The 24,877-nt window shown below is 38.6% G+C and overlaps 1 protein-coding gene across 1 annotated transcript in view; it reads right to left on the reverse strand.

Moving 5' to 3' along the window:
* PDZRN3 (PDZ domain containing ring finger 3) overlaps positions 1–24,384 on the reverse strand; it is a 215,967-nt gene extending 191,583 nt beyond the window's left edge. Inside the window, exons 1-3 of the mRNA XM_014064767.2 lie at positions 23,295–24,384; positions 5,529–5,615; positions 1,921–2,028 (exon numbers count right to left, since the gene is read on the reverse strand). Of these exons, the coding sequence (XP_013920242.2) occupies positions 1,921–2,028; positions 5,529–5,615; positions 23,295–24,014 (915 nt within the window). The 5' untranslated portion in view covers positions 24,015–24,384. The remainder of the gene's footprint in view (positions 1–1,920; positions 2,029–5,528; positions 5,616–23,294) is intronic.
* Between the last annotated feature and the right edge of the window lie 493 nt (positions 24,385–24,877).

Below are 24,877 nucleotides of genomic sequence, written 5' to 3' on the forward strand. Positions count from 1 at the left end.
CTCAGCGGAAAAAACATTTGTCCCTGGTAGTAACATGTTGGTATATCTTGCTGTCACCTATGCAAGTCCTCCTAAATTAAAATAAATGTCATCTTTTCCATGAGACCATGTGACCAAAATGCAAGTCTGAGAAAGGGCATGGCTGCTTAAGTTGTTGATAATAAGTCAGCAACCAATGCTGTGCTGCACCTGAAGTGTATTTATCCCTTTAGATCTAAACATGTCATTCTTCCAGAAAACCAAAACTGTGATATCCAATTTTTAGAGAGAAAAGTTGAAGTCATTGTAAGATTTATAAAGTTAGTGGAGAAAGACTGCATGAATATTCCTTCTTTCTCTTCCAGACAACCTCTTTATAACATTAAATCAGGCATTGTTTTATAATCTGCTTTCTCGTTTTCAGTCTCCATTGCATCTTTAAACTGCCTTTTCCAAGCATAACCAGCAGATCTATATTTAACAAAAGTAAGTACATAAATAAATACATTTATTTTATGTATGCAGGAAACAGAAAGTCTATATATTGCTTTCTGACAATAGAAAATCCATTACAGCTGCACATTTTAAAAACATAAGAGCAAAAGAATTCCAGGGCTTGAAGAGACTGGCTGTTCTACTGGTATCTTTGGTCCAAAAGCAAAACTCCTTTTTGCCTTTTTTTTTTAAAAAAAGAAAAGAATAATAGTCCAGCAATGCTTCCATCTTTACAACAATTTTAAAAATTCAGACGCTGAGAAAATCAACAATGGAAAGCGATTTGCAATTAATTGCTTCTTGTTCCATAAATTTAACTTTCTCCTTCAAAAAATAAAAAGAACTTTAACACCATCTTAAGAAAAGAGCATGTTAGGAATATAATCTAACAGTTGGGTTGGCAATATATAAATCATGTAACAATGCTATACCTGTTTCTTCAAATCATACTGTAAAATGTGATTGGTTGCTGTTTCCTCAATCAGGCATAACATGGAGCCAGAATCACTGTTAGATGCTGATCTGATCTGATCTGAGTGTTTTGGAAGCTGGCTGTTAGAGGTGCCATATTGTGATCAGCATGAGCTATTGTAAGTTTTGCAACTGCTAGAAAACTTTGTGTACCGGACTGTTTGTATGTTTATGGACTATGTTATTTGGATTATCCCTTAACTGAAAGACGTTGATGACTGACTGTCTTAACTGTGTATGACTTGGACTGTTTGATGGACTCTGATACCTCTACCTCCATGAAAGTAAAAGCCTGCTTGAACTGCAGTGTCTCTGTATGCTGGTTTGTGTGTTCTCCAACAACACTCTCACAACGCTTCTCTGAACGTACTCGCTCTCCCAACAGGGAGCTTACCTAACAGAGCACAACAATAAAAACTATTTTTTTCAAGCAATCAAGACATTAGGGAAACAGGAGAAAAGTCAAAAACGAGCATCCAGTAACTCTTTTAAGGGATTTCTTAGGGAAACTCACCAAAATGGGTTCCCATACTCACTTAAGAGAGGCATCTGTCCTTTATCAACTGTTTGAAACATTTTGGTCTTCTTGAAAAAAAAGTCTTAGAAACCAGGCTAAATAAAGTCACAGTTTTCACAACAAATATTTGCCCTCACATATGGTTTTAACTAAACACTTGCATGTCTCCATCAGCTCCAGAAGAAATAGCTACAGCATACCAAGTAGAAGCTAGCTCTTCGAAATACCAGGACAAGCACATACCTTCCATAATCTGCTTTCTATATTTAGATAACAACTATACCTAAAGCCCGGAAGGTCAACATTGAAACAGTCAAGCATGTTTCAGCTGCCTTCTCTTCCAGTTTCTGCTGCCCATGTCACTATTCTCCTGGATTGGAAATGCATGCTATCCTTTATACCACAGAATAAGGATAGAGCTATGCCGGTTGAAAATAGATTAGACCAAGTGTTCTTACGTCAATAATCTGGTCATGAATCTGGAGTCCTCCTTCCTTGGCAGCAGGCCCACTGTCGGCTATTTTAGAGACAAAGATTCCTTCGCTGGTTGGGCCATCTTGATTGTCCTTTAAGCAAAGCAAAGAAAAAGAATGCAAACAGCACTTAAGAGTGAAGGAAACCAAAGTCATAGCAATGCTCACTATTTAAACATGGAATGCCATGTGGACCCTAGAAGACATGGTTGGCCTGCACCATGGGAATGCAGACCTTCTCTAGGTAAATGCTAAAAGCAGCAGCAATTGGTGTCTAATTTGGAGTGGCTACATTGGATGCTCCTGATAAGCATCAGAGGAAGAAATACAAGAGGCTAGATCCCAAGATGCCTCTGACCTTGTCCATATCTACACATATAACAGGTGAATTTGCAGATAAGAATCTAGTTGCAATCTAGTTAAAATACCCATTCATAAAGTAGAAACTTTTCACATGAGTAGCATATGAAACTAAATTAAGGTTTTATCATTTTAAAAAGTTCTACTTCCAGGAATCATCTGTAAACATTTTGCTGATTGTTAAGAGGTTTTCCAATATGTATCACTGTAATATGAGGGGAGGAAATGATCATACTATACTAATTTAACTCACTGTACTAATTAACAGAAGACATTGCCTTTTCTTTTAACAAGGCTTATTTGCTACAGTGATGTTGGCAAATGAATATTACTCCATAGCATGGAAACATTTTATTTGTTGCTGACCAGCTGGAATTTACTTAGTCACATTACTTTTACAGTAGTTAGTTTATTTTAAGCTTTTAAACATCCCATTTTTAATACAAGTAGAGTAGCCTTCCTTTTTTTAAAAACTTAAAATTGTTGACAGAACTTTATATAAATGTTGTTTGCAATAACCAATTTATTTTTTTAAAGATAGAAGAGAATATTTGTAGCTCTGGGTTCAACTGTAAAGTCCTTGATGGTCTCTGAGTTTGATTGTTTTCTTGCAGACGTTTTATTAACAAACTAGGTAACATCATCAGTGCTCAACTGATATTACCAGTTTAGTAATGAAATATCTGCAAGAAAACAACCAAGCTCAGAGAGTATCAAGAATCTAACAATATTGTGAAGTGTTTATACAAGCTATATTGATATTTTTCATTTATTTATTTATTAAATGTATATGCCACCATCTCACTGTCCAGCTACACTTTACTTAGTTGAAAAATAGAAATTTAAACAGGGAACAAATCTCCTAATAACATATTGTATTGTAAGATATCCAAGAACATTTTGAATAGGGAACCGGATGACATATAAATTTTGTTGTTGTTAGTTGCGAAGTCGTGTCTGACCCATCGTGACCTATAAATTTAATAATAACTAAATAAAAATATTTACAGTTCAGGATGTAATTCTGTATATGAACCTTTGACAGGAAATGTGGAAATATTTTCATTAAATTCCTTAACAAACCTTGTGTTCTTATAAGCAAAAGCATCTCTATATTTAAACATATTGTCAGACAATATGGAGTCTGCAAAGTTTGTTAAAATATAGCAGCCCATAAATGTAAAATATTTTGCTGATTATGATTATTAAGTACAAGCAAAAATCATAGTAAATAACAAGGGTCATTTGATCAATAGTCTTCTTAAGCAGAAAATTATTAAAAACAAATCATTCAGATGTCTTAAAATTGTTTCTTATGAAAAAACAGTACAATAAAAGGCAATTGCTTCAGCTCAAAAAAAGTGAGACATCTCAGTGTTTCTAGCTGACACATTAAGATAACTCAGTTTGCTCTGCTTGGCTGCTTTAAGTTGCCAGAAGTACTAGAAAAATATACCCCAAATCTCAATGAAGATCTCGAGAGCTTTTCAATCAATCCAGGTGAAGTGCCTTTTAAGCCTTGCACCGCTGAATCTATTATTTTTGCTTCTATTTGAGAATCCACTTTTTAAGCATGCTTTTGAAGACACTGTTCCAGTCATACAGCAGTCTTTGCCAACCTGCTGTTTTCCAGATGTAAAGGACTTCAACTCCCAGAATTCTCAATGGGCATGGGAAGTTCAGCATATGGATAAAATCAGGTTAGGAGACATTGTTCCAAAGAATTCATTTATTTATTAGATGTACTGTCTGTCTTTTCTCTAGATTGTCTTTTCTCTAGGTATATGTATGTGTGTGTGTGTGTGTGTGTGTGTGTGTGTGTGTGTGTGTGTGTGTGTACACATATAGCATTCCCTTCTCTATTTTTTTTTCTCAACAAGTTGAACTGAGAGATAGACATTCAGAGAATATCCATGACATGCATTTGGCTCTCCCCGCATGCTATACTAGTTAGATATAATGGAATTTATATCTTATCTTTTCAACAAAGAATGGTATTCAAATTGGATATCAAAAGTGACTTTTAGATAGGAATAAATTAAAAACATATTAAAACTCCATTAGGAGCATCTCAATAAAAACTACACTACCTGCTTAAACAAAGTGCATTTTCTGAAGTAATAATAATAATAGGATAGCTTGATATGACAGCTTGAATCCATATCAGCCCTATCTGATGAATTCATATATCACCAAGCATTCCTAAGCTATCACCAAATATCATAAGAAAAAACATACCACAATCATAAGAAAACAGCATTTCCCCCCAATGAAATAGGTAGTCCTCAACTTACAACCATAATTCAGCCCAACATTTCTGTTGCTAAGCAAGACAGTTGTTAAGTGGCTTTTGCCTCATTTTACAAACTTTCTTGACACAGTTGTTAAGTGAATCACTGCAATAAAGTTGATAACACAGTTATTAAATGAATCTGGCTTCCTCATTGATTTTGCTTGTCAGAAGGTTGCAAAAGCTGATTATATGACCCCAGGACACTGCAACCACCCAAATATGAGCCAGTTGCCAAGCATCCAAATTTTGATTACATGGCCATGGGGATGCTCCAATGGTTGTAAGGGTGAAAAATGGTAATAAGTTACTTTTTTTCAGTGCTGTTGTAACTTTGAATAATCATTAAACTATTAGTTCTAAATTGAGGTCTACCTGTATATGAATGGGGATAATATTTTTCAGGGCAAAATATACATGTTGCATTACAGATCATATGTTTCTTTGGAGTAAATCCTACAGGTTGCCTTTTTATAGTGACTGCCTCTTAGTAGGGCATGTCATTTTTTTTTTCAAGTTTCAATTTCCAAACATTAGGGCGCTCAAAAGTTGTGACATGCTTTGGTTATATATTTTGATTACTTTAATATAATTTAGATGTGCTTGGTAAGTAACTACATAAATATCATAACTTTTTAACTGTTTGTTTCATTACAGTGCTGTTTGTAGTTACAGAATTTATGAAAAAGTAACTTTATAACTTTTGCGGGCCTGGAAATCAAAGAGAAGCTGAAATAAAGCAACTGCTTGGGAAATGACCAATTAGTCCCATTGTGGTCACTAAGTGAGAATTAAATGTGCTTTCTAATGTTGAATCTGGCTCGATCTTCAATTGGCCTTTTTTCCTATGTTTAGAATTATAGTTTTATATATTTCATTATTTTTTTCTAAACACATATTTTGCACCAAATATTCATAAGAAATATATATTAAATCAACATACCATACATGGACGACCACCAATTATATTAAATCCAAGAGATCCTGAATCACGATGAAGAATAAGATTAAATGTCTTTGTCTCTTCACCCTGGAAAGAAGCAAGGAAAATCAATTTAACATTGACAAGTGGGAGAGAAATTTTGTTTCATAAAAATGATTTGAAAAGGTACTAGGACTTGGCTGAAGAGTAGGCTTCTACAAGTTTAAAAAACGAAGCAGTCATTAAGTTTTATTACCTTGAATTTTTTTCTTTTTTTCTAAGACAAAATTTTAGTTTTTTTATAAGCACCTACTGATTTTGCATGTGTCATTTACAGAAGCAAGTATCTTCATATGCATGACTACAAGTATTTAACATAAAGAAAATACAAAGATAAATACTGGAATATTAATTAGCTAGAAGCCTTTAATGCTGCTGGTTAATACAGTTGCAAATATGCAAATACAGCTTACCTTCTGAGATAAAAAGGATCATAGTTCTAGGAATGTAGTGTATACAGTCCATATCTTCCATAAATATTCATGATGCTATGTTGTTATCGCTCTCCTTTTACTCAAACATTTTACTGAGATTTATTACAATCTAATTATTAATAAATTAGTAGGGAGGAATGTAGCTGCTCACAACTGTGTTATAAACATGACATCAGAGTAAAGGAAAAAGGATCAAAATTAGAATACTTATTCTGAAGAAAGAATTCCCTTTTCCATATGATGCAACCTTTTACCAAAACATAGCAATCTTTTGAAATCAAACTTGGAGATATTTATTCCACTCTCTTATGCCCTATCAAAATACAATATTCATAACATCAGCCATTTTGACAGAAGTAAACCTGAATGGTTTGACCACACAATTTTCATCTTTGTAAATTGTCTATTGTGATATTTTCTGACCAGAAAACAATGCCTTAGGGGAAAATCATTCATATATATATATATAGTCACAACCCCTGGTATGCCCCAATTATGGGAGGAAGCTAACTGCTTCCATTCTCTGTCAATTGGCTCGTCACAAGAGTCCATCACAACAGAAACCCAATATTTTTACTGTTGCCTTTGTTATATTTATGTTTTATTTGTGCTGATAAATAAATAAACGGAGACTAGTATAGATCTATTTCAAGCTATTTAGCTCTCAATAGCTAGCCATACCCTTACTGGGATTCGAACCTGGGCTATATTACATATTAGGCAGACGTCTTAGCCATTAAGCCACAGGCTCTGATCCGTTATCAGCTGAGCCAGGGAGAAAGGTATATATTTAAAGTCACAACCCCTGGTATGCCCCAATTATGGGAGGAAGCTAACTGCTTCCATTCTCTGTCAATCGGCTCGTCACAATAGCAATAGCAATAGCAGTAGACTTATATACCGCTTCATAGGCCTTTCAGGCCTCTCTAAGCGGTTTACAGAGAGTCAGCATATTGCCCCCAACAATCTGGGTCCTCATTTTACCCACCTCGGAAGGATGGAAGGCTGAGTCAACCCTGAGCCGGTGAGATTTGAACCGCTGACCTGCTGATCTAGCAGTAGCCTGCAGTGCTGCATTTAACCACTGCGCCACCTTGGCTCTGGCGGGAGTCCATCACGACAGAAACCCAATATTTTTACTGTTGCCTGTTTTTACTGTATTTATTTATCAGCACAAATAAAAAAAACACAAATATAACAAAGGCAATAGTAAAAATATTGGGTTTCTGTCATGATGGACTCTAAATATATACCTTCTTCCCTGGCTTCAGCTGATAAGGAAGAGACCTGTGGCTTAATGGCTAAGATGTTTGCCTAAGATGCAATACAGCGCAGGTTCGAATCCCAGTAAGGGTATGGCTAGCTGATGAGAGCTAAATAGCTTGAAATAGATCTACACTAGTCTCCCTTTATTTATTTATCAGCACAAATTTAAAAAAAACACAAATATAACAAAGGCAACAGTAAAAATATTGGGTTTCTGTCGTGATGGACTCTTGTGACGAGCCGATTGACAGATGATGGAAGCAGTTAGCTTCCTCCCATAATTGGGGCTTACCAGGGGCTGTGACTCTAAATATACATATACATATACACATACACACACACACACACACACACACACACACACACACACACACACACACACACACACACACACACACACACACACACACACACACACATATATATATATATATATATATATATATATATATATATATATATATATATATAATGTTGTGTTGTGTTGTATTTGTGGTGATAAATAAATAAAGGGAGACTAGTATAGATCTACTTCAAGCTATTTAGCTCTCATCAGCTAGCCATACCCTTGCTGGGATTAGAACCTATGGCTAGCTGATGAGAGCTAAATAGCTTGAAATAGATCTATACTAGTCTCCCTTTATTTATTTATCAGCACAAATAGAACACAAAATATAACAAAGGCAACAGTAAAAATATTGGGTTTCTGTCTGGATGGTCTCTTATGATGAGCCGATTGACAGATGATGGAAGCAGTTAGCTTCCTCCCATAATTGGGGCTTACCAGGGGTTGTGACACTATATATATATATATATATATATATATATATATATATATATGTGTGTGTGTGTGTGTGTGTGTGTGTGTGTGTGTGTGTGTGTGTGTGTGTGTGTGTATGTATATGTATATGTATATGTATATGTATATGTATATGTATATGTATATGTATATGTATATGTATATGTATATGTATATGTATATGTATATGTATATGTATATGTATATGTATATATGTGTGTGTGTGTGTGTCTATGTGTGTGTCTATGTCTATGTCTATAAAATATTTGACTGAAGGGCTGTTTGACTCTAATCAAATTCAGTGACACACACATACACACACACACGATTTACAAAATATTTTGTAATTATTTGCATGCAGACTTTTCTAAATGTAATGGATACAATTATTTGTCTGATAGGAAACAACGGTTAGAGAAAATTGCCATATGTAAAATATGTATCATTTGCTTTATTATGAAAGGAGCAAGTACATATACAATAACAAACTGACCATGAAAATGATCATGTCCAGTCTGCTGCTGTTCCTGTTCCTAAATATAGGAAGGTCATTTGCTGGCCTTACATCCTTTATCACTGCTGAAATGGGAAGACATAGCACTGAAGGAGAAAGCACCCTTTCATGCACGTGGTTTCAGTTCTAAGCACTTGCAATTCCACTTGATAAAATATCAAATATCAGGGATGGAAACAATTTCTACTTAGAGCTTCAAGAGCAGAGTTCAAGATGCACTCTACTCAGAGGTAGTATTATTATGCTATAAAAGATCCTATGAAGAGTCAGTATTGTATTTCTTGGGAAAATAGGAGGTTTTTAAGTTTCTTTTAATCTCACATCAGTAATACTGGAGAGTGCAACAACTGTGTCTCCCCATTGCTATATCAAGCAGTGTTTATTGTGGAATAATAAAAATGAAATCAAAGTATATATGTGGAGATGATATAAACTTGTAATTTTGAAGCTTCCATAAAATAAAAATAGATACAATATAACTAAGATTACATCCTTTCCTTTTTCAGAATCTTTTAAAATTGAATTGTTAGTTCCATTGAGGAAAGGCATTCCTTAATAGAATAGATCTAAAAGTGCCTCCAGATTGATAAAGTATACTGGTTAGTTCATATGTTTTTCAGCTGTGTATATCGCTATGTGTATTTTTAAAGCACGCTAAACTAAAGGAACAATTCTCAAAATATTTAAATCCACCATTAAAAATCAACTGATTTAAATATTTCTATAGCCACATATATTCCCACTAATTTCAGATGTGAACATCAACTTCTATGATTGAGGATCAAATTACAAGCTATTGATTAATAATTTAATATCCCTAGCAGTTTTCAAAATAGGAAACAAAGATTCCAATTTAATATACCTGGTTGCTTGCATCTGCTATGATTTCAAAAGTGTAAACATTTGCTTTCCAAATGGCCCAGAGAATTAGCAAATCAGAAAAATGTAAATGTCAAGATAAAATTTTTGCTCCATCTTTAACATCCTGTAAAATATTAGCTAATATGTAAGTGACTTGAAATTAATGTATTTTACAGAGTCCCAAGTAACCATTCTTTTTCTGTTCCCAAAGCCATCTAAATCAAGGTTTTCACATTTATACCACAATTCCTCTTGAAAACTTAAGATGTGCCAAAACCAGAAGAGCCCAGAGATTAAAATGAAGAAATAATGGAGTAATCTTGTTAAAAGGTTTATTGAAATTGGGAAGAATGCTTACATCCATTTTGATATGGTTACTTTTCAGTTTCAGTTGCTTGAATATTTGAAAATATATATCCTAGTTACAGTATTGCAAAATCAATCTTCCTGTTTATCTTTTAGCCACAAGAGAAATAACAGAACTGTCTGGAATTCAAGGCTTGATTCAAGTCCTTTGGGCAGTTAGTCTAATGAAAACAGACTGGAGTTATACATACTAGTTCCAGATCATCAAAATGATCAGCATTTGAGTACACTATAAAAATATATGGGTATGCAAAATGTGTGCATAATAATTCATGGATCTTTACTACCGTATTTTCACCCATATAACCCGCCCACGCAAATAACCCGCACACGCATATAACCCGCGGGTTTTCCGGATCGTGTAAAATATTTCCCGTATACCCCGCCCACGCATATAACCCGCCCACGCATATAACCCGCGACGAGTAAAAGAGAAGGGAAACAGCTGAGATGGGGGGGGAAGAAACGGAGAAAGAAGCCTGCGCAAGCTGGGGAAGAGGAAAGGAACGAAGGAGAAGGAAACAGCTGAGATCGGGGTGGGGGAAGAAACGGAGAAAGAAGCCTGCGCAAGCTGGGGAAGAGGAAAGGAACGAAGGAGAAGGAAACAGCTGAGATCGGGGTGGGGGAAGAAACGGAGAAAGAAGCCTGCGCACGCTGGGGAAGAGGAAAGGAACGGAGGAGAAGGAAACAGCTGAGATCGGGGTGGGGGAAGAAACGGAGAAAGAAGCCTGCGCACGCTGGGGAAGAGGAAAGGAACGGAGGAGAAGGAAACAGCTGAGATCGGGGTGGGGGAAGAAACGGAGAAAGAAGCCTGCGCACGCTGGGGAAGAGGAAAGGAATGGAGGAGAAGGAAACAGCTGAGATCGGGGTGGGGGAAGAAACGGAGAAAGAAGCCTGCGCACGCTGGGGAAGAGGAAAGGAACGGAGGAGAAGGAAACAGCTGAGATCGGGGTGGGGGAAGAAACGGAGAAAGAAGCCTGCGCACGCTGGGGAAGAGGAAAGGAACGGAGGAGAAGGAAACAGCTGAGATCGGGGTGGGGGAAGAAATGGAGAAAGAAGCCTGCGCACGCTGGGGAAGAGGAAAGGAACGGAGGAGAAGGAAACAGCTGAGATCGGGGTGGGGGAAGAAACGGAGAAAGAAGCCTGCGCACGCTGGGGAAGAGGAAAGGAACGGAGGAGAAGGAAACAGCTGAGATCGGGGTGGGGGAAGAAACGGAGAAAGAAGCAAGCCTCCGATCGTGTAAGCCTCCGATCGTGTAAAATATTTCCCGTATACCCCGCCCACGCATATAACCCGCAGGGGGGGCGCTGTGCATGTAAAAACCGCATATAACCCGCGGGTTATATGGGTGAAAATACGGTATTAGCTTCTGACCATCACATTCTCACACACCTTGTTTATGAATATGGTTCCCACAAAACATTTCAATCTAGATATTCTAATTTTAGCCTAACTCAAATTATTAGCTGAAATGGTTAAACCTATTTCAAATCCATCAGTTATATTTCAAGCTCACACTTATCAAACCCATAGTCTCTACAGTATGCATGTAATGGAAAATAATCACATAGGAAAATAGTAAAAAAAAAAGTTATGATTCTGGATAGAATTTAATCAAACATTTTCCAAGCTTTCATAATTAATTAATGCCATAAATTACAATTGTTCTGTAATAATGTGACAAAGATGTTCTAGACTTTAAGAGACCAGATTTCAACAATGTAAGAGAGATAATAATAAGGATTCCATGGGTGGAAATCTTAATGGGAAAAATGATACAGGATGCTTGGGATACTCTGAAAATGAGATAATAAAAGGTCCAAACAAAAACAATACCACTGAAAATTTAAAAACCAGAGACTCCAGATGAGACCAGCATGGCTGCACAAAGAACTCTGTGAAAAATTGGGGCATAAAGTAAAAAAATGGAAAGAGGGACATAAAACTAGAGCACAATATCAGCAAATGAATCTTTGAATCTGCAAAGACAGTCAGGAAAGCTAACGCTCAGAATGAACTAAGAGTTGCAAAAAAATGCCAAAAATAACAACAAAGAAAGTTATATTTCAATAAAAAAGGAACAAAAAGAAAATCAAGTTAATGGTTGGTACACCAATGGGAGAAAATGGCAAACAGATGATGGGCAGCATGGAGAAAGAAGAACTGCTTAATTCCCTCCTTGCATCTGTCTTTACACAAAAGAAAAAAAATAGCCCAATCTATCAAAAGCAGCACTGTAGGAAACAGAACAAAAATGTAGGTCAAAATAGGGATTGACAAGAGAATATCTATTTGTTTTTGATTAGTTCAAATTTCTGCGATTAGATGGTTTACATCCCAGGGTATTGGAGGAGCTAGCTAATGTGATCTCAGAATCGCAGAATGACATCTTTCAGAGCTCCTGGAGAATTTCTAGAGGACTGGAAAAGTGCTGATGTGGTTCCAACATTCATAAAGCTTTTTTAAAAAGTGGATCCAAGAAACTACAGACCAATAAGTTTGTTAGATCGGGTAATGGATAGGCACACACAGGCTAATGGTAACAACAGCTCTTTATTAAATGCAACAAGTGAGAACAATCCAGTGAAGGTTGAGTCTGACAGCAACCCTTTTATAGGGAGCTGTCAGACCCTTCGACCAATGAGATTAAACCTCTGTTCCCACCGGAACAGAGGATCTTGGTGGAAACCACTATAGTTGAAGCTAGTATGTAACACCCCTCCCCTCTTAGAAGGAACAATCCTACTGGTCACGTAGTCACGCACACCACAAATTATGCTATCAAGAATGAGTTTATCTAGGTCTCGGAACTCGCAGTACGCTGCAGCCTTTCGTAGCGCTGCAACGTACTCGTTGATTGATTTGCCTTCCCTCTGATTGCAAATGTTAAATTCATGCCGGTGAACATGCTTAAGACGGCTTGGGAGGGTAGTGGGTCCTCAGCGTCTGCTGGAGCATGGACCAAGTGACCGATTTTAGCGATGTTGATTCTGACAGGTCTTTGGCAGTTTCGAACACTTCCCGTCCACAGTAACCAAGGAACATGTTCTTCTTGTGGCCTTCAGAAAGGCCCATGAGGTCATTGGCCTCGAGGAAACAGTCAAAACGTAGGATATACGAGTCCCAATGCTCAGTGATTGATCATATGGAGTCGGTGGGGCATGCATTGGCCATTTTGTGTCCTGAGGGTTTTTTGAGTTTGACACTCAAAAATGGCTGCTGGAAGCCCCGCTGAGCTCCAAGCTGGATGTACTTGCTGGATTGCTACGCTCTTTTTTGGTTCGCCTAGTTGCCTTCCAATCCTACCTTCATCACCAGTATTAGATTGGATATTGGATAGGCACACACAGGCTAACGGTAACAACAGCTCTTTATTAAATGCAACAAGTGAGAACAATCCAGCGAAGGTTGAGTCTGACAGCAGCCCTTTTATAGGGAGCTGTCAGACCCTTCGACCAATGAGATTTAAACCTCTGTCCCTGCCAGAACAGAGGACCTTCGGGGAAACCACTATAGTTGAAGCTGGTATGTAACACAGCTTGACATCAATACCTGGAAAAATCCTGGAAAACATAATCAAACAGCAGGTTTGTAAGCAACTAGAAAGGAACAAGGTGATTACTGGAGTTCAGCATGGATATATTAAAAACAGATCATGCCAGACAAATCTTATTGTCTTCTTTGAGAAAGCGACTAAAAGAGTAGATCAGGGAAATGCTGGGGATATAATATACTTGAAGTCAGTAAAGAATTTGACAAAGTAGACCACAGCCTCCTTCTTGGTATGACAGAACAATGTGACATAGACAGTATCACCACCAGATGGATTTCCAGTTGGATGACCAATAGGCATCGATTTATTCTCCATAGCACCTGAGGGAAGGAAAGAAGCAATGTGTGGAAGCTTGTCAAATGGAGACCTGGAAATAAGGAGGAATTTCCTGAAGTGAGAACAATTAATCAGTGGAAAAGCTTGCCTCCCTGATTGTTGGAGGTTTTCAAAAAAAGATTGGACAACCATTTGTCTGGGATGTTAATAGACACCTGACCTGGCCAGGGGTTGGACTAAAAGAGCTTCAAGATCCTATTATATTTCTTTTTCTTTTTGCATGTTAATAATGAAACTGTCAGTCAAGTTATATTAATACTAAGAAATATTCTGTAAGCTGAAGGGTCACATATTTTCCTGTCACTGCTTTGAATGAAAAGGAAAGAGAGCTAAAATCAGCTAGTAAACATTACAGATTCTTAGAAATTCCTACTAACTTGTAAAATTGTACAGCAAAGTAGACTTTGGAAAATACTACTAAGTTAGACTTCAAAGAACAATGCATCATAATGCCTCAAGTTAAATTATATGTAAATATCACTGATTTCATCAGGATTCTTTTTATATAAGCTAAACATGTTTATACTGTATCTCACTCTCTGATACTGTGTATGTTCAAAATCCAGTCTGCAGAGAAACTCTGCTCTCTGCTCACTATAATTTGTTGCATGCTTACCTCTTTCAGAAGAAAAAAAGTAGACAAAAAGACAAAAACATCCAGTCCTAGGAGGCTGTTTTTATGATCTAGTAAGTTCAGAAAAGAAAACACACGGATGTCATTGTCACAAAGTCCTATCCTCTGTTTTCCATTGCTTGATGGAAGAAAAAAAGAACTATATTAATCAAGCAACCAATTCTAGATTTCATTTAGAATTGAAGCCATGATTAAAGCAGGGGAAAAACCTTTCCATTGCTACTTCTAATTCCAATGCTGCTATAAGAAAAGAACAAAATGGGAGTGTTATATAGTAACCAATTAAGTTTGGGAGAAAATGTTTAGCAAAGTTTTGTAAACATTGTTCGCATCAACTTTGCTATGTATCCTAATTCCATAACTGTTTGCATTTTAACAGAATAATTGGAGAGGGGAGGAGGAAAACCCATATTGATAATTCTACCAGATGTGCTTTCAAAGCTGTGACAACTTTCTTGCCCCTCCAGAAATGAACATTTTTAAAGAATGCAGAAAGTGCTCCCCTCTTCTAGTCTGACTAAATATCTTCTCTGTCAATCACACTGATTGTTAAGGAAAGATTTTTCTGCAAAATACCACCCCTACCCCCACCCAATTCAGATCATCTGATCCTGAAACAAATGGAATGTTTCTGGAATGTGGTCTTCCCACAGCTGAGTCAAACTCTTAAGAAATAATTCTGTATTCCAAGCTGACAATAATGGTTGTTTGGGAAAATAAAAATAAAAGAACAAACATTAAAACATGAACAGTTGTTTCAATGGCATCACCATTACTAAATAAACTGGTGATAATAGGTATGTTCTAAGGCAGAGGTGTCAAACTCAAGGCCCAGGAACTGAATCGGGCCCCAGAGTGCTTAGATCTGGCCTGCGGGGCTGCCCTGGAAATAGAAAAAGACTGGTCCGTGGTGCTTCTGCCAGGAAAATGGGCTCCAGAGCTCCATTTTCAGCAACCCTCTGACAGTGAAAATGGAGCTTGGGAGCTGCATACATTTTCACTGCCAGATGGTTGCAGGAGGCTGTGGCAGCCAAAATTTGAGTTTGGGAGCCTGTTTTTGCTGGTAGAGCACTTGGGCCACCACATATACCCGCAACACGAGTGACGGTGAGTTGGCCATACCCACCCTGGCCCCCCAAGGTCAAACACAACCTTATGTGGAATGGAATCGAGTTGATACCCCTTTTCTAAGGGATGAATTGAACCTATTAAGAGTTCCTTTTGCAGCCTCCAAAGTGAGACAAGTAGCAGTGGGTTTTGGTTTTGGTTTTGCTTCCTTGTTTGCTTGCTTGCTTCTATTTTTAGAGTTGTGAGATTTTAAGACACCAAATGGGAAATTGTGCCCTTGTACAGGTTGAAGTCCCTCATTCTACCACTTAAAACTCTCAAACCCCTCTTCACAAAGCTTCCATTACTTGAGTTTTTACCTTAAATAATTTGTGGTGTATACCAGATCTAAAAAGCCTTCTAGATCTCTAGGTAAGAAAAGTTGTATGCCCTTATATTTTATTATTATTTGACATTTATTTATTAAATGTATAAGACCACCTTATCAAAAGCAAAGAACAGCTACTGTTCACATTGAGTAAACAACATTATGCAAAGTTGAGAACCAATGAAAAGCAAAAGTTAAAAAAAGTAAAAAAAAAGTAAAAAAAAACTACAGAAAGTTTAACATTCAAAAAATAAAAACTACAGAAAAAATAAAGAGCATCTATGTAGGTCCAGCCAACACCAACATACCTCCTATACTCACCTCTCGTACCTCCCATACTCATAAACAAACTATAATTGCTTCCACTAAGTCATTACACCTTTTCAGACATTGACTTTTGTTCTTTAAATTTGTAGTCTTTTTTCCCCCCCAGGAGCTGATCAATGTCTTCCAACAATAACGTTCTCCCTTTCTCCCTTCCTTTAAGTCCATTCACTCTTCCTTCATATATTACTTCTGGGGTCCAATTCAAACTTTTGAATATCACCCTATAAGGTTCAGCTAATAAGAATTTTCAAGACAGTCAAACATCAGTTATTTTGACCTGTCTTATGAGTTTTCAGAGACAAGTATGCTGAGAGCACCTTCTCCAAGTAGATTGGGGGCTTGATGATGCCTTTTCTCTTGTGCTGCCCACGTTCTGGAATACATTATCTCCCACAGTAGAGTAAATAGCATTGAAGAAGGCACTTCAATAACTGCATTTTTACAGAATGTTTGTTTATGCTATCTTAGCCAGGTGCCATGCCATATATTAGGATGTTGCTAATTTGATGGAATTTCTAATAGTCCCCAGAAAGATGGAATGGAAATAAGACTTGCAAAAGAGCTATCTCAGCTTAGGGGAGAGAGAAAACATGAGAATGAGACTCAAAGCAACTCCATCTTTATTGTGCTAGGTAAAGCTTAGAGCTTTCGACAACTCCAGAAAGAACTTTCTATTCCTTGCTTTTATATAATTTATTTTAGATTTTGTTATATTTTTGCAAATGGTCATGAAGTGGGCAAGATATAAATAAGCACTTTTTGGGGAATTCATTTTTCATTCATTTATTCTACTACAAAACTAGATCAAATCAATGTACTGATTTTATACCAATCACTTAATTTTGCATTCAAGCCACATTCGTTCCACATTTGTTCACCTTTGACTCAACTGAATTCAACTAAACTTCTCTGACAAACCCATTTCTCACTTCCATTGGTAGAAGACATATACTCCTCTACACAACTGGGTTTGCCTTTTACTTAATTGCAACAGACCACAAACTATCCAATATGTTTCTACCACCATTCATGCATTTTAACATTCTACCACAGTATACAAATTTATCTATTTGTTCACCTTGCAATCATTCACTCATTTTTTCTTGTCAAATGCAGCTTCATATTTGATAGCTAATCTCATATTCCATAATCCTTATTGCATCAATCTATTTAACATGGAACATAAAAAATATAAATTAACTATCATTTGGGTTCTCAGTAACACTGTGTAAAAATTTCACACAGTCACAACTTCAACCATCACTTCAATACCATCACCACAAACAAACCTTATTATATTGATTCAAATATTCATTAAATATCCAAGAGGGACATTATGTCTTCCCTTGACTTGATGGGACAAAAATAAAGAAAATTATTAAAGTATAACCTTATAACCTCCACACTGAAGCAGACAGTATCACTGTTTATACCATGAATAAAGATGGGGGAGAGATTTCACTGCATATGATACCATCTACTTAGCTATGTTTTGGGATAAATATTTCATGGAGACATTATTTTTATTTCCAGATGTTATTTAAATACTTGCATATGCATAATTTGCAATTACATGTAGTCCTCGACATACAACCACAATTGAGAACAACATTTCTGTTGTTTAACAAGAAAGTTGTTAAATGAGTTTTGCCCCATTTTTTGCTCTTTTTTGCCACATTTGTTAAGTAAATCACAGCTGCTAGCAACAGAGCTGTTGAGTGAATCTGGCACCCCCATTGTCTTTGCTTGTCAGTAGGTAACAAAATGTGATAACATGACCCATGTAGGGACACTACAACCATCATAAATACGTGCCAATTTCCAAGTGCTTGAAATTTGATCATGTGACCATTGAATGCTGCAACAGTCATGTGAAAAGCAGTCATAAGTCACTTTTTCAGTACCATTGTAACTTGGAACTGTCACTAAATGACTTGTTCCTAGGCAAGAACTACCCATCTTTTCAATTTATGCTTTATTTTCCTAATACAATTATATATAAGCATTATTCATGGGCATCTTAAGTCATAACATAAGAAAATGCAACATTGATCCTCTCTCACACTCAAAAATATATATTTAAAAAGAAACTATATTTTTATAGCTCAATTGTACATTGACTGTTCTAAAACTAATAAGCACAGCAAACACAATACTAACAGCTGCCCTTGGGACAATTAGTATTTTATATAAGCTTATTTTGACATGGTGCAACATGGTGGGCTTATGAATGAAACCGTTTTACATTAACTGCTGCAGAATATCTTAGTATCACTCTAATCCCTGAGCCAGTATGCCTGCCTGCCATTTGTTTATAACTTTGCCCTTTGCTGCACATAACTATGTTGACATCGCGGTCTGATTAAATAATCCAGGGATCAAAATACTGGAAACCTGCCATCCTTTCACTCCCCACACAGGCGAGAAAGGAGAACAGATCTGTAGCCATGCTGTCTTTTGACTCTGTATTTCTTCAATGTTTAAAGATGTATATTTTCTAATTGCACTTCTTTTGGCCGAAATTGTTAACCTTGGAAAGTTGCCCAACAGGCTGTGAAAGACATGTAATTGATTGAAGACTGTGCCACACTTTTATGGTGACTTGACACCTTTGGGCTTTCTGCAGATTACATGCTGCCTTTTTCTGAAAACTGCATAACAGCCTTTTTGTGGGCAGGCTGAAAACAAACAGTCATATTATCCAGCTGTGTCCATAAATCTGATGAAAACATTGCTGCACGCTATCGAAGACTTTAAACAAGAAAATAGCAAGTGTCCAGTTGGGTAATATAATAATGCCCCAGCCCTGTTACAAGACCAAAAGTCAATTCAGACATTACATGTTCCAATGATGAGGTCATTCCCTGTCTGCATACTTATGAAAACAGATTGAGAAATGCATATAGCTTTTTGCTCACAATTTCAGAATGGGATCTTTAAGATCGAATTCTATTATTCCAATATGCTAATAAAACACTTATAAGAAACTACAAAAGCTATCTGCATTTTAACACCTTAACAGGTATCCAAATTCTAGATCCAGGTATTCAGACACTGTTTTTATGGCAAGAGTTAACATGAAAGAAAGTAACTGCAAGCCATCCAGAGCCACTGATTGAGATGGGCAGCATAGAAATGGAACAAACAAATAAATAAAGTAGAATGCAGATCCCAAAACAAATCAGCAATTGAGGCTCATATTGTGGGACAGAGCAGAAATATAAATTTCAAAAGGGGAAAGATACTAATATATGATCAGTGTATAGATAATAATAATATTACATTTGGTAAGAAAGTTTGGTTTTCATTTAGGTATCCAGGTTAGGGACCCAAAAGAGAAGAGTTTGGTGCTATATCCTAGCTTGGATTAAAGAAACACCAGGAAACAAAAAGTTTCATATTAACATCAAAGTCATCAGATTAGTACCAGCAGTATACAAATAAGGGTACAGTAGAACCTCTGGTCATGAATGCTTCTGACCATGACCAAATTGGATTCCGAACAAAACAAAATCACTTTTTTTTCATGGCTGATTTTTCCTTCCGCGCCAATTTTTTTGTATGTGTCAAATTTCCAAAATTAGGTTCAGGTCATGACCAAATTGGGTTGCGACCAAAGTTATGGAACAAATTATGGTCGTGACCATAGGTTCTACTGTATGGAATTCCACAGAATAGGAAACTTTAAAAAATGTGAACATAAAGTTGTATGTTGAAAATGAATGCAGATCCTGAATGTTACAGCTCACTGAATTTTCCCCATGGATTTAGTTTTACAAGGGGACCACAATAATGACTGAGGTTTGCTGGATTACCATCAAGTCACATTGGTACAGTCTTAGCTATCCCACAGTCCACAATGTAAATGAGCAATATGGGACAATTACTTCTTGGACTCTCACAATATTGACTTTTTCTAGTAAGAATGATTGGATTGAAAGTTTATTTAAAACAGTTCCTTAAGAGCTGCCAATCTTACTGGAGGAAGCAAGTTGAAGAAACTTCAAGTTTCTGGCCATTTGTTTCCTTTTTCTCTCACATAAGAACTCAACACATATTACCTTGATCTGAAACCACAGTTCTTTATATATTTTAAAATTAGTAGCAACCCAAATAGTGAAGACCTAACCCAGATATGGAGAACCGTATCCTACCCCATCTTCTACTGGTATAATGCAGGTAGTCAGCTACCTGAAGAAAGCTATATAATCTCCCCACAGTCTTCTCTTCTCCATGCACCCAACATTTGCAACCATTCCTTCTGTTTTCTTACAAACCTTTTAGCATCCTGGTTGTCCTCCTAGGACTGTGATGGTAAACCTATGGTACATGTGCCCAAAGTGGTATGCGGAGCCATGTTGCCTGGCACGCGTGGCATCACCGATTCCTCTTCTGGGTTTCTGGTGCACATGCACATGCAATGATCAGCTGGCCTTTGTGCATGTGGCAGTGCTGGAAAATGGAAAAGCTGGTCTTCTGTTTTCCAGTGTGAGCATGTGTGCTGGCAGCTGACTGTTACATGTGCATGCGCACCAATAACCCAGAAGACTAGCTGGCTGGTGTGCATGTGTGTGCCAGAAACTGGACACACTATTTATTTTTTTGGCATGCACATGTCCCCTGGTTAGCTCCTCTCCCAGGTTGTTGCCCCAAAGAGCATGCACAAGTGCTCCCTTTTTAGCACTCAGTGCCAGAAGGGTTCGCCATCACTGTCCTAGGACATGCTCCAGTTTGTCATCATCTCTCCTAAAATATGTGGCCAAATATACGGAATATACTCAGAGCTAGGCAAAGCTATTTTTCTTTTACCAGGAATGTCACATTTTGTACTCAGTAGACTAGAATGAAAAATCTAAGAAACATCTTAGAAGGAAATACTGAGACATGTCTGTTCTGCTGCTGTCAAGAAAACTACATCAGTTCTTCCATTACTGTGTTGTATTCCACTGCATCTTTCTTGGTTGTTGTTGTTTTTTAGTGTGTTTACAAACATTTAATGATATGAGTATTTTCCATCAAGTCAGAGAACATTAGTTGTGGGCAACTTTGGAGCTAAATAATTAAGAATCAATGTTCACAAGATTCCCATTAAAGTTACACTTCCTTTCTCTAAGGGTTTTGAAGTGAAAAGATAGATCATTCTTTTGGGTAGCACTGAATCAAGAGATTTTTGCAAGCTACAAGGGACAAACTCCATTTTATCATTCTTGCTTTCTCAAGATCCTAAAACAGATTTCACATGTGCCTTTGGTAATAGATGAACTTAGATATGTTAATGGACAGCCACACTCTGTAACATAATGAGAAACAGCTGTTACCAAAGCTACATGGTGATCTTTCTACATAATTACCAATTCCTGCTATCACCTCTAAGTGATATCATCCCAACTGCGGTATCAACATTCCCTTTTGGAGGGAAGCGAAAAAGGAAACGCTGATCTGGGTTATCTTTTATTTTCCTTAAGAGAGCTCCATTTATGCTTTCGCTTTTATTTATTTACTAATTGATTCTATTTATATACACTGTAATCTGCATGAACTCCTGGTGGTTTACAGCAATAAATGCTGATGACCTTAAGAATTATCTAGGGAACTCTAGTAAGTTTTTACATTTAAGAGAAAATATATGTAACTTGCCCAAATGATCATAAATGAATAAAAAAGCTAGCCTTTTGAATATCCATGCCTTCATTTCAAGAGATTTCTTGAAGTCTTTTTCCTTCTATGATCAAAACATTGAAGTATTTCAAACTCTCTACTAACTCTATTCCCCAATCCGGGTCTCTGAATGAGTAGACTTTGACTTCCATAATTCCCAGCCACCGCTCAACTTTGCTAGAGGTGGGGGAAACTGCAAAACTCATAAAAATCCATCATGATTGAAGAAACTGTCATTTCAAGGGAGAAAAAAGACACATGTTCAATAAGAGGTGTCTACAATAAAATTTAATTGTGTAAAGGAAAGAAATCCACAAGGCAATTTTTTGTGGATATAAGATGAGTTGCACTTGCATCGTTTCACACACACACACTCCAAAAAAAAAACCAACAGTACCAGAAAAAGCAAAGGAACTTGGTAGAGGCTCTTAAACTCTGATTAAACATCATCCACCACCACCCACCAAATCTCTGCTTTGCAGGTCCTATTTCTCCTAAGTTAGTGGAGAGCAGCTTAGCTGTAAATATTTGCCCTTCACGCTGAGCCCACCAGCTGGCTGAAACTGCAGCTGACAGATATGTCTGTAAAGAAGGGAGAGTTAGAGGGAGGCTGGAGGGGGCTAAACAAATTTCAAAGAAAAGAGACGAGAGAGCTCTCCCCTCCTCCAACTCTCGCTAATAAGGAAAAGAGAAGAAAATAAACAACAAATATCCTGTCTCCTCACTCTTCCTTCTGCCTTGATTTGTTTGCTGATTCCCAAGTTACAGATACAGGATGCCAAAAGTCTGGCATTCGTATGGCAACCTCAGGGTCTTGTTTTGTTTCTTCCCACACCCCAAGAGGGATGTTTCCTCTCACCAAAACATTTGGGCCAAACTATTCTTGACCCCACTCGAATGCAAAGGCCTGGCACATTTGGAGGCGACCACATTCAAAAGAGTTTATCCTGCAGGGATGAATATGGGAGGTACATAAAAGGGGCCAGAACATTTGGTATGTAATGTTTGGAAAGAAAGAGGGGGAAGGGAGGCAAGGGGAGAGAGAGGGGAGGGGAGAAAAGGAGGGAGGGAGAGAGAGGAGAGAGAGATGGAAAGGAAGGATTTTTAAAAAACACCAAATACTGTGTTGTGTAACCAAGCTTTCCATAACTGGGGCATCCCACAGATATGAATAGCAAAAGAGATTTCTGAGAAAGCTACCCACACAGGCCTCCAGGTAGCTGAAAAGCTCACATAGCTGCAGAGCAATCCTATCTACCAATGCTCAGAAGTGAATGCTGAAGGATGCAACTTTAGGATTAGGGTTTAAGGTTAGGGTTGGTGTCCTCGCTTTCTTAGGGCCACTTGATTAGATCCAAAGACATAGGTGGCAGTCTTTAAGACACCGTAAGGCTGCCCCCCCCCTCTCTCTCTGGGGCGCCCCATGAGAGGCCAAGTGACTTCAGAAAAAAAAGGGGGTGGAAGGGAGAGAAGTAGCCGGAGGGGAAGGGGGATGTCACAATGCCGCCCGCCTGTCGGAAGGGGAGCGGGGAGTCGCACTCACCTTGCTGGGCGAAAAGGCGGCCAGGCTACGGCCGAGCGAGTCGAGGCGGGCGCTGTATTCGGTGAACTTCTTCTGGTAGCGCAGCGCTGTCATCTGGAGCTCGAGCTGCACGGCCGAGAGCTGCGAGAGGAGCGACTTCTCCCGCTTGCCGGCCCGCAGCGCCTCTTTCTTCAGCTCCTTCTCCAGGCCGGCCAGTTTGGCTTGGAGGGCGCCGTTGTGCGCCTTGAGCGCCTGCAGGCAGCAGTGGGAGCCGGCCTTGCGCTCGCGATGGGTGAGCACCAAGCCGCAGCCTTGCTCGCAGATCCCCACCGGCCGGGCCTCGCAGCTCTCGCGCATATGCGCGTCCACGTCGCGCAAGTTGAGCACTTCGGTGCAGCCCTTATGGCGGCACTTCGCCGGCGAGTAGTCGCACATCTCGGCGTGCTCGGCCAAATGCTGCAGCTTGACCACCTTCTCGCAACCCCGCTCGCAGTTGGCGCACTTGATGTCCAGCTTGAGGATGAGGCTTTTCAAGGGCAGGACGTGGTTCAGCTCCTTGGTGGACATCCGCTGGCACTTCACCGGGCAGCTGCCTTGTTGCACGACCCACGGCAGGACGCAGCCGGCGCAGAACACATGACCGCAAGGGGTGGTGAGAGGGTCCTCCAAAACTTTGTTGCACAGATTGCATTTGAAGTCGGGATCCACCTCCCCGTTGAAGCGATCCAGCTCAAAACCCATTGCTCTCCGCCTTCGGTGACCGCAAGGCAAACGCCTCCGTCCGTCCGTTCAACCCGAGCGCACGGACCCACCCAAACTCCCCCACTTCTCTGGGGTGAGAAATAAGATGAAGCCGCGATTTAATCAACTAGTTTTATATATTAAAAAAAAAACCAAGCGTTCCAAATCACACGGTGTCCGAGGAGGGGGGGGGGGAAGGGGAAAACAAAAAGAAAATCTTCCTTCGAGAGAAGAAGAAGCCCCAACTGCAGAGGTCACCGGACATTTATTCTCACCGCTCTCCTCTCTCATTCCTTGCGAGGCACGAGGAGCAGCCCAGACTGGCTGACTGCGGGCTGTCTACTGACTGAACTAATTGCCTCAGACTTCCTTGCAAAGGCTGGTGAGGAATCCTCTACCGCATTGATCCTAGTTAAAGCGCAGAGCTTCCTTCGCCCACCTCCCTTCCCTCCTTCCCCTCACACAAGGCCTTTCCCAAACCCCTCCTGCTCTCGCCTTTTTTGGCTGGGTTTAGCTTCTCCTTTTTCTTTTCTTTTTTTTTTAAGAAAGAGAGAGAGAGATTCGGACGGGAGAGGCCTGATTCCCTGAAGCTGAGAATGCTGTTTATTCATGAGCATAATCAGCAGTATGGCTCGCCGGATATATGAAGAAAAAGAAAAGGGGAAAGGAAAAAAAAAAAGAGGCTTGGCTGAAGCATTCAGGAGTTTGCACAGGGAAGGGTAGATGGCAGTTACATGAAGCTTTCTTTGTTTGATGGGTTGAGAGTTGGTGAAGTTCTGTGCTGAGAGACTCTTGGAGCAGTTTCTGGTATCCGGGGGATCCCTTGGGATTTTATGCAAGAAGGTTCTCTCTCTCTCTCATTG

The sequence above is a fragment of the Thamnophis sirtalis genome, unplaced genomic scaffold (assembly GCF_051295495.1).
Source record: "Thamnophis sirtalis isolate CommonGarterSnake01/CBP01778 unplaced genomic scaffold, rThaSir2_p1.2 scaffold_3, whole genome shotgun sequence".
Classification (NCBI taxonomy): domain Eukaryota; kingdom Metazoa; phylum Chordata; class Lepidosauria; order Squamata; family Natricidae; genus Thamnophis; species Thamnophis sirtalis.